The following is a 13,049-nucleotide window of genomic DNA, read 5'->3' as shown; positions in this document are numbered from 1 at the left end:
GCCCAGATACGAGATAAGGTGAAAGGAGGATGAAGGACCGAGAGTACTTGCGATATGTGAGAGTGTAACGGTGCTATGCTCGAGGACAGCGGACGCATGAGCACTGATGTCGATGGTCAGCCCAGCATATGTCATCGAGAGTAGTAGCGGAACAGGGTAAACAACTTACAGCCGGTCAAAAGCAGACACCCTAAATAAGCCGTCTCCAACACCCGTACCAATTCTTTTGGGGTACAAACTCCATATTGGAATATACAGATTAGCGTGGGTGCACATGGGCAGGCATTATCAGATCGGAAGTCTGTAGAGAAGACACCCCGAAATGAAATTGAGTTGTGGCATGTCGAACGAGGATGAGCTGAAGCCTGAGGGATTGGCGAGATGAGTTATATCGTGAGGCTTGGTTAGTAGCGATTCGTCAATTCAAACTGTGATTCGTTGTTCACAAACCGTTTATTTGCAAAACCGTGACACCGTGACAGCTGGCGCTTATGGCGACAACACTTGTATCACCTGCCTTAGATCTACAATGCCAGGAAGTTGTCCACGAGGTGGATGTTGGATCCGAGTAGGGGTTCTAAGGCAATTTCGGGGTCTCAGCGGTCAGGGTTTTGTCCGTAAGTTAGCTAGTTGCTGGGCTTACGGATTTCACTCTAGCAGGAATGCTATCGAGATGAGGCTGTACAATCATTAAGCTTCTCTGTCACAGTTTCGGATCCGAGTTCTCTAATGCTATACCACAGGATGAACTTTGTTCCATTATGAGAGGGCCGTTACGCCTCGGGCTCTGCCAGCGATGCCGAAGAGTGAGTACATACTTGTTTCACACCTATCACACTCTGACCTGTCTTAGATCGATGACTGCATGATTTTATAGCGAACTCCTCAATTTTTGCAAGCTTACAGGCTACAGCGAAAATACCCCAAAAATCGCGTTGGAAATAAGTTGCTGACATCACCAACGACTGCAATTTGCTGGTGTTTGAAGTAGTCTGGAAATCAAAATCTACTTTGATTGCCGGCTTTTTGTTCGATTTCCCACCCTTTTAATCAAGGGTCTTGGGGCCATATCAAATATCCAATGCATCACCATCATGCTGATCTCGGTGATACGAGGGCTGAACGTTGAACGGTGACATATATGTAGCACGAACACTATCGTTATACACCACTGACATTCCCCACTCGCTCACCCATCCCTCGAACATGACTTTCGTCTCAGATGATCCCAGTTGGTGGCCGCAAATCATTTCAAATATTTTTTATAGCTATTGGACAGGTTTGTCGCATCAAGATGTCTAGATCTAACGTTGACTTGCGATTTTGCAGCTGCCGCCGGTGTCGTGGTGGTATATGATTGGGGTAAGCAGGACAGTGTTGGGAAATCGCTGATATTCTCATGGTATTTCCAGTCTTAACACTCGGACAAGAGGTACGTCGCTGTTATTGCCGGAGCAGCCAACTCGCTAAGAATGGCGTCATAGATTGAACTCATCTGGGTGAGTGACAAGAGTCCCATATCAGAAGAAAATAAGAGAATGCAATTAATTGGCGGCAGAGACAACGCTGGTCTCTCATGACCGTGCTGTATTTGATTGTCAGTACCTCATGTTGTGCTTTAGCGTGCTGGGCAACTTGTGCTGACTCCAAAATATTCTAGATACGCTATATTGGAATACCATATTCTGTGTATGTGTTGATATCAACAACTTTGCACTGTGCTAATAGCTCATCTCTGACAATTAGTATCTATCTTCTGGGTATGTCTAATATGCGCTGTGTTCCATTTTCTGACCGGCGAGACACAGAAATTATGCCATTTGTATCGTTGACAGATGCAGTGAGTATTCTGCAGCCATCTCATTCCTATCCAGTCAAGTCAACACATTCATATGTAGGGGTAAGTGAGATTCCAGCCATTGAACTTGGCTCAACATAATGACTCAATAGGTGTAAGTCAGAGTCTTTGATATTAGTGCGAGGGCGTTCACTAATTGCGAATTTTAGGCACTATCACGGACTACGCACTAAATGGCACAAATGTGGCCTTGACTGCCATGTTGGGCGGTAAGTTACCCAGGTGCAATACCTCTGTGATATTGACCTGACTTACACACGATGCAAGTCATCATGATTGCTCGGTTGTATGCCATGTATCAGGGATCTAGAACGATGCTCATCTTCCTTGTTATCATGTTTCTGGCTGTTAACATTGCCTGCGGAGTGATCTCGGCAATAGACCTCAAGTATGCCGTATCAGGTAAGCTTTACTTGTTGACTTGAAGAACACAGCTCATTGGACAAAAACCAGAGGAGATGATACTCTCTGGCATACATGTGTGCGGTTATGGATATGGAGGCAACGAGCAGCTTCTGTTCTCAATGGTTTGGATACTCTACACTGTTTGGGAGGTCCTTGCACTGTGTTGTTCAGTCTATATTGCTGTGAAACACTTCCGTGAGGTGCGACGTCTCAGCCCATCGACAGGATCGACCATTGGGGACTGTTTCAGAGTGCTGATACAATCTCACGTTCTCTATTTTGCAAGGTGAGCTTGTAATGTGAAAAGGGTTATATTTTCTGCTCAAGTTCTGCACCTGATAGCTTTGTCGGTGTCTCGTGCCTCCAGCTTGCTAATCTTTCTCCAGAAATCTTGGTGCGCTAACCTGTTGCTGACATCTGCGTGCAACCACTGCTCATCATTTCTGTAGAATTCAGTTTCCATTGGAGCTCAGTTACTCCAAGGTGTTCTTCAAATTTTATTGGCCGTGCAGATGTTTGTGCTGGGACCACGCCTCATCCTTAGTGTTCGAGAATATAACGCCAAACTTGTGGCCGACTCCGATGCAGAAACTAGCATGAATTCGATTGTTTTCCAGGAGCATGTACATGTATCAACTAGCAGTACCGTGTAGGGAGATGCTTGCCGAGTGGTCTGCAGGGAGAAGAAATCTGATCGAGGATCCATTGTGATATTTATTTGACATATAGTATATTTGAAAGGTCTAGGCAAATCTATTTCTTGTTGTATCACTACTAGAACGAAGTACCCGCACTTGAACCAAGTGGTAAGGCGAAATTATCCGGAACGTCCAGTAACCAACTTGGTCCTTGATGACCGATGATAAAATACAACAACAAAAATCAGTGAAAGTGCCCTGAAAGCTGATTTTGCGCGTTGGTGTTGTACTGTCTGGACATATAGATACTGCGAATTGTGAAGCCAGATGACTGATAACTCATCGGTGCACATATGCAATTTCCCCCATCCGATGGGCTACGGAGAATGAAATGAATGAATCGCGTAGACTCGTGGCTTGACTGGACGTCTCTATTGCAAATGAGCATGACAACTTGGATATGGTGTCTGCTGAGTGGGGAGTGGAGAATCAGAAAATCGGAGGTTCAAATCAGAAGGCCTCAAACGTACCTATCCAACTACTAATGAGGTATCGACCACGATGTTCTGTTGGAGCCCTCGCTAAGCATGACCATCGGAGTCAAGCACCGAACCACATACATGCATGCACACATGCATAGTCGCTCCCAGGGCAAGCAAATGATCGCTTGAATGAAGTGTTTGATAGAATGTGGGAACCGGGCAATTTTGAAGATATTTTGCAGGAACGTTGAAGGGTATCGTGGTGTTTCGTACGTGAGCTGTTGCAACTACCAATGAGGGTGCCGGTGGATGCCAGTGACTGGTGATATTTATATATTGCACGCAGCATGGGGAAAATAAAGTTCCGGAGAGTGGATATTCTAGGTAATATCGATGGAGACGCGAGGTGTATCGATGGCGGGATTAGGATACGTGTTCGATTATGAACAACCACGCGTGATGAATAAATCGATACAGCCCCACACTGAATGTAAGCACGATGGATGAATGAAGGATAGCCTGGAATAGATGCCGGGTTAGATAAAGTATGGATGATGATACAAATCCTGGAAGACGCACATTAGGTCAACGACACGAACCAGTAAAAGTATGACGTCAGAATCGGATCGCTGATTTTGTTAGCATTCCATTTATCTAGATCGAGTGAACATACACGTGTGGTTTAAGGCATGCCTGGCAGGCCAATAGTCTCCTCGGTGATGTGGCCCCTCTCCACAAGGAGATGACAGGTGTTGAGTGGGGAGTAGAGAAGAGGTCCGGAGCTTCAGGTATCAAGCGCACCTGGAGAGTATCAGTAAGGCGCCGATCGCGATATTCTGCCATACGTACTTTGATGTAACACTGTGAGGCTAGCGAAGGTTAGCGGGGTAAGAAGGCTTGGAGTATTTTCATGACGTACAAAGAAAGTCCATCTAGTACTCCGCCCTCAGATGGCATACTGCCTGTCAATAGAGCTTCACGCGCATGTCAATTCTGGTCCCCCTGGTAGCCAATTACTTGCAGAGCACTGTGACAGTCTAGAGTTTGAGCAGAGTAAACGTTGGTTCATTTGTCGACTCTCGGCAAACACCGAAGGTAGCTTTTAGACGTCGTTACTATGTTGCCAACTCGGATAAGGTCCCGACGTATCTTTTGTACTATGTTTGGTGCGCGCCTGCAAACACTGCTATTCATTCATCATGTCCAGTATCGTGTGTATCTTGAGCCTCCTGCCTCAACGCGGCCAATTTTTTCTCTGAACCATCATCATATCCAGCAACGCATTTGGTGTCTTTATGATGGAATACAGCTGGTGGCCAACGTTCAATTTCAGCAAGCAAGCCTCAATGCGCCTGCAACCACAGGGCCTCCCAGACAGTTACACCACGACTAAGATTTTATCTCCTCACCCCCGACTGCTTGCTTGGTGCATCGATCGAGCTATTCACAAACCATTCATTCGAACAGCACAGCGGCCATTTCACGCCTATAACGGCAACACATCCAGCAACCATCAAAGCACCTCCTCTGAACATCGATTAAATTTGTATCGTTGGCACGCCGTGAAGCTGGAATAAGGATTCTGAAGCAAATATGTCTGTACGATGGCTATGCATGTACAAGCATCAGACTACGATGCGAGATGCGACTTTTGTAGCCTGCCCATGAAATTGCACAGCATGATGAAGGTCTGACAACGGCGTTCTTTGCTCATCTGATGGATCTCGCTTTTAGCCTCGCAACCTTTACCGGCTCCCACTCAAGCCGGCACTGCAAAATATCACTGAAATGCAAAGGCCACTGACTGAGGCTGTACGTCTTATTTTAATAGTTATCAATCGCACGGCATGATTCACGATGTATCCGCCAGTGCAATGCATCACCAACACATCAAGCGCATTCGGATCGGATCCACCGAATAGAGTGCGCTGTTGTGTTTCTTCTCTGACTTTGGCCATACTACAGAATGCGACCTTGTTACAGAAAGCAATCAGGGGAGCTGATAGCAAGTCTCGAGCTTGGCCAGCGAAGCTAAGAGAACACAGATGCTCATTGCGATCACATCACGGTTATACCTGTGTTAGATCGATGGCCACATGGTTTCATACGGAACACTTCGAAAATGACATTGGAGATAGTGGTGTCCGAGTAGTCGCATGCGTGATACTGGTTTGTAAATCAAATTGCACTTTGATTATCCAGGGCTTTTCAAGGCCTTGAGGCGGTATCAAATATACATCTCCGTTATGCTGATTTTGACGATAGGAGCGCCAAACGGTCATACAAACACCACCAAAAACATCCCTCACTTGCTCACACCCATACCTCGAATATGACCGTATTCTCAAATGATCCCAGTTGGTGGCCGTATTCACACTTGATTACCGGCTTGTTGTTTGATTTCGCACCGGTTCACCTGATCAAGGATCTTGAGGCGTGAGCAAAGATACATCTCCATCATGCTGATTGTGGTGATACACTGAGCGCTGAACGGTGGTATATCTAGCACGAACGCTATCGTCATGCACCACTGACATTCCCCACTCGCTCCCTCGAACATGACCTACTTCTCAAATGATCCCAGTTGGTGGCCGACAATCAATTCAAATATTTTTTTCACCTATTGGACATGTTCGTCGCATTAGGATGTCCAGATCTAACGTTAACATGCAGTTTGGCAGTTGCTGCTGGCGTCGTGGTGGTATATGATTGGGGTGAGCATGACAGTGTTCGAAAATCGATGATATTCTCATGATATTTCCAGTCTTGACACTCGGACAAGAGGTACGTCGATATCATCGCCGGAGCAGCCATCTCATTAAGAATGGTACCATAGATTGAACTCATCTGGGTGAGTGACAAGAGTTCCGTATCAGAAGAAAACAAGAGCATGCAATGAATTCGCGACAGAGACAACGCTGGTCTCTCATGACTGTGCTGTACTTGATTGTTCGTACCTCATGTTGTGCGTTAGCGTGGTAGGCAAGTTGCGCTGACTCCCCAATGTTCTAGATACGCTATATTGGAATACCATATTCTGTGTATGTGTCGAGATGAACAACTTTGCACTGTGCTAATAGCTCATCTCTGACAACTAGTATCTATCTTCTGGGCATGTCACATATGTGCTGTGTTCCATTTTTCTGACCAGCGGCACACAGAATTTGCGTCATCGGTATCGCTGACAGATGCAGTAAGTATTCTGCAACCATCTCATTCCCATCCAATCAATACACTCATATGTAGGAGTGAGTGAGATTCCAGCCATTGAACTTGGCTCAACATAATGACTCGATAGGTGTAAGTCGGAGTCTTTGATACTAGTGCGAGGGCGTTCACTAATTGAGAGTTTCAGGTTATAATATGAGCTACGCAATAAATGGGACAAATGAGGCCTTGACCGCCATATTGGGCGGTGAGTCATCCAGGTGCAATACCTCTGTGATATTGACCTGACTGACACACGATGCAAGTCATCATGATTGCTCGGTTGTATGCCATGTATCAGGGATCTAGAAAGATGCTTGTGTTCCTTGTTAGTATCTTCCTGGCTGTAAACATCGCCTGCGGAGTGATCACGGTAATAGCATTCCACAATATTGTACTGGGTAAGCTTTAATTGGTCACTTGAAGAACATGGCTCTCATTGGACAAACACCAGAGGAGTTCATACTCTCCGATACATATATGTGCGGTTATGTATATAAAGGAGACGTCCAGCTTCAAGATTCAATGGTTTGGATGCTCAACACTGTCTGGGAAGTCCTCGCACTGTGTCTTTCAGTTTGGATTGCTGTGAAACACTTCCGTGAGCTGCGACGACTCGGCCCATCCACGGGATCGACCATCGGGGACTGTTTCAGAGTGCTGATACAATCTCACATTCTTTATTTTGCAAGGTGAGCTTGTAATGTGAACACGGTTATATTTTTCTACTCAAGTTCCGCACATGTTAGCTTTGCTGGTGTCTCTTGCCTCCAACTTGCTAATCTCTCTCCAGAAATCACGGTGCGCCGACCTGTCGCTGACATCTGTGTGTAAACGCTGCTCATCATTTCGGTAGAATTCAAATTCTATTGGAACTCAGATAATCAATGCTGGTTTTCAAATTTTATTGGTCATTCAGATATTTGTGCTGGGACCACGTCTCATCCTGAGCGTTCGAGAATACCACGCCAAACTCGTGGCATACTCCGACGCAGAAACTAGCATGAATTCAATTGTCTTCCAGGAGCATGTACATGTATCGACCAGCAGTACTGTATAGGGAAATGCTTGCCGAGTAGTCTACAGGGAGGAGAAATTGGTGGAGGGTCTGTCGTGTTATTTATGGTGTTTCGAAGTATATTTGAAAGATTAGTCAGGTCAACCGGCATCACTACCGGAACGGGGTAGCTACTCACATATGCTTGCACCAAGTGGTGAGCCGAAATTATGCGGAATGTTACAATGGGGAGCTCGAGCAGGGGTTCGTGGAGACGGGGTTGGCAGGAGAGCAGGGCTAGGAAGGGTGTAGAGTCGGAAGGAAAGGAGAGCTAGAGCCAGTGCGGGGCGAGTGCAGAGACCTAGAGTGCGTAGAGACAAAGGTCAGGGTCTCAGGAGGTTCAGGGTCCGAGAGTGCATAGAACGCATACACATGTTATACGTAGCCAGCATCTCGAGGAGGCAGCGCATCTTCATCCTCTTCAGAGTGCAAGGCTGGCGGTTTCAATGTCCAGCAACTGACATGGTCCTTGATGCTGGGTATTGAAATATTTACCGAAGTATTGCACTGAAATGATGAAGAAGTGATTGCGAAGTGTGAAGCCTACCTGGCTGTATTAGGCTGATATGCATTTCTATTCATTCGGGCCACGGAGAAGGAATGAATCCTGCGGACTCATCGATGCGCTCGACTGTAGCGAAAGATCGCCTATTTTTTAGCATTCCAAGTTTTGTTTTTATCTATTTACATAAGAAGAACATACCAAGGTGTGCCTGGGAGACCAATAGTTTGCCCTTTCTGTCGAATGGCTACTTAGGCGTCTTCATTACTCAAAATACTAGTAATTTCTAGCTGGTTTTATGCTACCCCGTCATAGTACTCCTCCGAGTCCGGTCTGAACTGTCACACTCGTGTCACATAATGTGATGTTCAAACTTCCTTGCATCTACCTCCGCTGGCCCTGGCACAGGGCTTCTGCCGGATGATGGGTACGTTCTCGCAACGCAGTTCCGTCATCCAGTTGCTTCATCCAGCTTCATCCTCCAGTACAACTATTTGGCCCAACCAATCACCAGAGCTGCTGATCCGGTGCCAATCGCTAGGATTGGGTCTAGAAGTTGACGTTGAGCAGCCTGATTTGCTATTATAATCAATCGATGGTGCGGTCAACCTTAGTGTGGGACGTTGGTAGACGATTCCATCACATCCTGCTGTAATCAAATCGGCACCGTTCTTCCCGCGTGTCGATAAGAGATGCAACCCCACATGTTGCATTATCCCCCTCCCCTCAAGGATGCCCACTCTCAGCGATTCAAAAACGATTGACACCGTCGTCATGATCGATGACGTGCCCGATGGTGTCCGCTGTCATACTCGTGATGACCTTGAGAGGAGATTGCTGAGGAAGCTTGATTTGCGTATGTCCATAATACTGATTTTATATACCTTGAACTTCGTGAGTCTGAGGTCTCTAAAAACTCTATTTTGATACTCACTGTGCACCCTAGATTGACAGAACTAATATTAGGTGCGCGACATACCATCGTACTTGCATGAATCTTATGACATCTACAGCAACGCTCGGTTACAAGGTTTGGAGAAAGACCTGCACCTGCATGGGGAACAATACGCCACAACTTTGTCCATCCTATCTGTTGGATACATTACAATGCAAGTCCCAGGGTGAGTTTCGTCCTTCATCGAGAGGCAGCTGAACCTAATTTTTCTTCAGGAACATGTTTCTACACTGGCTGGGGAGACCTTCTGTCATCCTTCCGTGCTGTATGTTAGCATGGGGTACAATATCAGTATTGTCAGGTTTGTTAACACTGATCGTTCATGAAAATGGCTGCTGACTATGCTCAGGGACCACAACGAAGTACACTTCCTTGTTTTGCATCGTTCAGATCCTGTTTCTGATAGTTTGACCCAAGTTTTACTGGGATTGTTGTCGCCCGCTTCTTTCTTGGCCTTGCTGAAGCTCCCTTCTTCCCCGGTGTCATATTCCTTGTATCTAAATGGTACAAGCGAGACGAGGTCGCATTGAGAATAGCTCTCATTTCTAGTGGAATTTTTCTCAGCTCTGCATTCGGATCGCTGTTTGCATCTGGTATACTTCACGGTATGCAGGACAAAATTGGTCAAGCTGCATGGAGGCAGGTGGCTATCGTTTCTATCGCTCCTTGAAGCTGAATGATCTGTAGATGGTTATTTTACATTGAAGGCGGCATCACCATCTCGGTCGCGATTTGCGCGATGTTCATACTCCCTGATTTCCCGTACAACACCAGGTGGTTGACCCCGGAGGAAAGAGAACTCGCTATCTCTCGCCTTGCAGAAGATGGCTATGATGATGCTGACGAACTTGGGAAACAGACGACCATGCAAGGACTGCGGGATGCCTTGTCTGACCGGAAGGTGTGGTTGTTTTCAGTTGCAGCTATGTTCCAGATAGTGGGGCTGTCTTTCATCGGTTACTTCCCAACGCTGTGCGCGACACTGGGATATGACACGACTGTAACGCTGTTGCTTTGCGCTCCTCCGTGGGTGTTCGGGGGTGTGGTCTCATTTGCTCTTACATGGTTAGTCAATCATTTCTATCGCGAAGTCGCATCTCACAGGGCCCAGGTACTCTGACAAGAAGCAAAAGCGTTACAAATGCTTCATGGTCTCCAATGCAATCTGCGTCCTTGCATTCATCATATCAATATTTACGATGGACAAGGCTGCGCGCTATATTTCATTGTAAGTGGTATCGCCATTTGTGGGGCGTCCCTCTTGTACTCAGAAATATACAGGTTCCTGATGACTCAAGTCATCGGTGGATACTTGCTGCTCTTTGGGTGGATCAGCAACACTTTCGCCAGAGAACCTGCAAAGCGCGCCGTTGCTATCGCTCTGATGAACGCACTGGGGCAGATAGGCGGTATTATCGGAGCGTCAGTGACGTTGTCGCCGATCTCTTTCTCTCGCTAACTATTCACTGCACTGTTCGCATAGGTACGTATGGCCGTCGAGCTGGGGCCCGACATATCGTTATTCCTATGCCATCTGCATCGTTGCACTCGGAGTGTCGACAGGGATGCTTGGTGGTATGTATTTGTATCTGAAGCAATTGAACGAGCAGATCGAGAGGAATGAGCAGGATGTTCACGATATCAATGAGCTTCGAGATCCGATTGGTTTTAGATATCTGGTGTAGTTGAAAACTGAAATATTGATAGCTTCTGACAGTACCACTTACACCGACTCGCTGTTGTTTATCCGGACAATCGTAAATTCAAGTTCTGTGCTAGGTATAACATTGTCAAGTAATCAAAGAATCGAATGGTACGCCCGATATTATAAACAATACAATTATTGTGACGTGCAGCTAGCAGGATTAACGTTAGCAACTGCGAGGACGGAAATGACTAGGAACTCACGCATCTCGGCAACTCGACCAGTGCGTTCCATGTGCCATGCGGCTCAAATCAAGCTCAGGATATCACCGATGAAGTCCAAGGAGTATAAAATGCATGTCGGGAAGCAGGAGGTACCCAGAAAAGGAGCTGATAATTGGGTCTCATCATCCATGCATCAGCGGGGTTAGGCAGATCAGCCACGATATTCTGTTGGAGCCCCTGCTAAGCATGACCAAGACACAGACATACACGCGTGCAGGGAAACGGGGAGAAATTTCGACAATAATTTGAATTGCAACGACTAATAAGGAATACGACTTGTGGGTGCCAGTGACCGGTGATATCGATGGCGGGAAGTTGTCTTTGAAAGAAGGATAGCCTAGAATAGATGTCGGGTTAGATCAGGCGTCCAGAAATGATATCCTACACATTAGGATGACGACATGAACGATAGCGGAATGTACAATGAAGATACTAGTATGTTAGCATTCCAAGTTTTTTATCGAGGGAAACATACGTATCTTCGTAGCGTACAAAGGAATTCAAAGTCCAATTGAGGTTACTGAGCGCACAGTAGTTAGGTTCATTACTCGACTTTCGGCAAACACCGAAGGTAGCGCAGCAAAGACTACCATCAGGAAATCAGTGAGTCCCTGGTACTGTAGCCATGACTATTGTAATCAAGCACAGTCTTGCTATCGCACTGTAATACTATTCTCCGCTAGCAGCCAAATACTTGAAGACCAAATCACACAAATCAGCACCACTATTCAGCGTCGCTGAACTGTCCTTCACCTGAACACATTCCAACCTCCCCCTCTGAGCCTGGGTTCATATTTACCTTGATAAACTGTGCCGCTTCATGTTGTGTTGGTTCCATTCAAGCGAGTCTTTCCTCGATAACAACAAACATTCACATATGAAAATAGGCAGCCGATTTACGCAGATTTTTGTGATGGTCTACAATAATATACCGCTACAAATACCCTTGTCATTTTTCACCGGTTCACTGATGCTTACTTCACCTGATCAAGGGTCTTCAGGTGAGATCAAATATCTATCTCCACCATGCTAATTTTGGTGATACAAGCGCTGAACGGTGGTATATCTAGCGTAAATGCTATCGTTATACACCACCAACATTCCCCATTTACTCACACTCATCCTTGAATATGGCGGTCATAGTCTTAAATGATCCCAGTTGGTGGCCGATAATAAATTTGAACATTGGTTTAAGCTATTGGATAGGTTCGTCGCATCAAGATGTCTAGATCTAACGTTGACGTGTAGTTTCGCAGTTGCTGCGGGCGTCATGGTGGTATACGATTGGGGTAAGCAAGACAGTGTTCGAAAATCGCTGATATTCTAATGATATTTCCAGTCTTAACACTCGGACAAGAGGTACATCGATGTTACCGTTGGAGTAATTAACTTGCTAAGAATGACGCCATAGATTGAACTCATCTGGGTGAGTGACAAAAGTCCCGTATCAGAAGAAAACAAGAGCATGCAATGAATTCGCGACAGAGACAACGATGGTCTCTCATGAGTGTGCTGTATTTGATTGTCAGTACCTCATGTTGTGCTTTAGCACGGTGGGCACGTTGCGCTGACTCCAAAATGTTCTAGATACGCTATATTGGAATACTGTATTCTGTGTATGTGTCGAGACCAACAGATTGGTACCGTGCTGATAGCTCATCTTTGACAATTAGTGCCATTGTTATGGGTATGTTTCATTCACTGTGTTCGACTCTTCTGACCGGCGGCACACAGAATGGATGCCATTTGTCTCACTCACAGATGCAGTGAGTATTACGCAATTATCACATTCCAATCTGATGAATACACTCATATGTAGGGGTGAGTGAAATTCTAACCATTGAACTTGACTCGTTATATCGAGCCAATAGGTGTAAGTCGCAGTGTTTGATACTGGTGTTCGCTAATTGAGTGTTTCAGGCAATATTATATACTACACAATAGGCGGGACAGTCTGGAGAAGGTACACGCATGGATAGAATCTAGCAGGTAAGAGTAGTCTCAGTCTCTGGGAAC

At 46.0% G+C, this 13,049-nt stretch overlaps 4 protein-coding genes across 4 annotated transcripts; all 4 read left to right on the top strand.

Moving 5' to 3' along the window:
* Positions 1-1,206: 1,206 nt before the first annotated feature.
* Positions 1,207-2,916, top strand: F5147DRAFT_776561 (uncharacterized protein; the record flags this gene model as incomplete). Its single annotated transcript, XM_041441870.1, has 12 exons — positions 1,207-1,279; positions 1,330-1,362; positions 1,413-1,432; positions 1,485-1,499; positions 1,559-1,597; positions 1,661-1,689; positions 1,747-1,760; positions 2,008-2,067; positions 2,126-2,260; positions 2,312-2,549; positions 2,606-2,657; positions 2,713-2,916. 12 exons carry the CDS (start codon positions 1,207-1,209, stop codon positions 2,914-2,916), a joined length of 912 nt encoding a protein of 303 aa, XP_041289885.1.
* A 3,025-nt stretch (positions 2,917-5,941) lies between these two features.
* On the top strand, positions 5,942-7,888 carry F5147DRAFT_655207 (uncharacterized protein; the record flags this gene model as incomplete). The annotated part of the gene is made up of 14 exons (XM_041433952.1): positions 5,942-5,966; positions 6,029-6,097; positions 6,148-6,167; positions 6,220-6,234; positions 6,358-6,424; positions 6,482-6,576; positions 6,630-6,631; positions 6,682-6,683; positions 6,739-6,798; positions 6,857-6,963; positions 7,017-7,282; positions 7,325-7,391; positions 7,510-7,620; positions 7,739-7,888. The coding sequence occupies 14 exons, from the start codon at positions 5,942-5,944 to the stop codon at positions 7,886-7,888; spliced, it is 1,056 nt and encodes a 351-aa protein (XP_041289884.1).
* Positions 7,889-8,881: 993 nt separating this feature from the next.
* On the top strand, positions 8,882-10,789 carry F5147DRAFT_746940 (major facilitator superfamily domain-containing protein; the record flags this gene model as incomplete). The annotated part of the gene is made up of 9 exons (XM_041439897.1): positions 8,882-9,043; positions 9,096-9,115; positions 9,163-9,270; positions 9,320-9,409; positions 9,522-9,743; positions 9,792-10,169; positions 10,216-10,332; positions 10,386-10,526; positions 10,588-10,789. 9 exons carry the CDS (start codon positions 8,882-8,884, stop codon positions 10,787-10,789), a joined length of 1,440 nt encoding a protein of 479 aa, XP_041289883.1.
* A 645-nt stretch (positions 10,790-11,434) lies between these two features.
* Positions 11,435-12,944, top strand: F5147DRAFT_812064 (uncharacterized protein; the record flags this gene model as incomplete). The annotated part of the gene is made up of 11 exons (XM_041443466.1): positions 11,435-11,468; positions 11,521-11,636; positions 12,026-12,034; positions 12,104-12,239; positions 12,290-12,322; positions 12,373-12,392; positions 12,445-12,459; positions 12,621-12,720; positions 12,768-12,799; positions 12,853-12,854; positions 12,905-12,944. The coding sequence occupies 11 exons, from the start codon at positions 11,435-11,437 to the stop codon at positions 12,942-12,944; spliced, it is 537 nt and encodes a 178-aa protein (XP_041289882.1).
* Between the last annotated feature and the right edge of the window lie 105 nt (positions 12,945-13,049).

Source organism: Suillus discolor (genome assembly GCF_016758755.1).
Source record: "Suillus discolor strain FC423 chromosome Unknown F5147scaffold_50, whole genome shotgun sequence".
NCBI classification, from domain to species: Eukaryota; Fungi; Basidiomycota; class Agaricomycetes; order Boletales; family Suillaceae; genus Suillus; species Suillus discolor.
The sequence above is the reverse complement of the archived record's forward strand: the minus strand, read 5'-3'. Positions and strand labels throughout refer to the sequence as shown.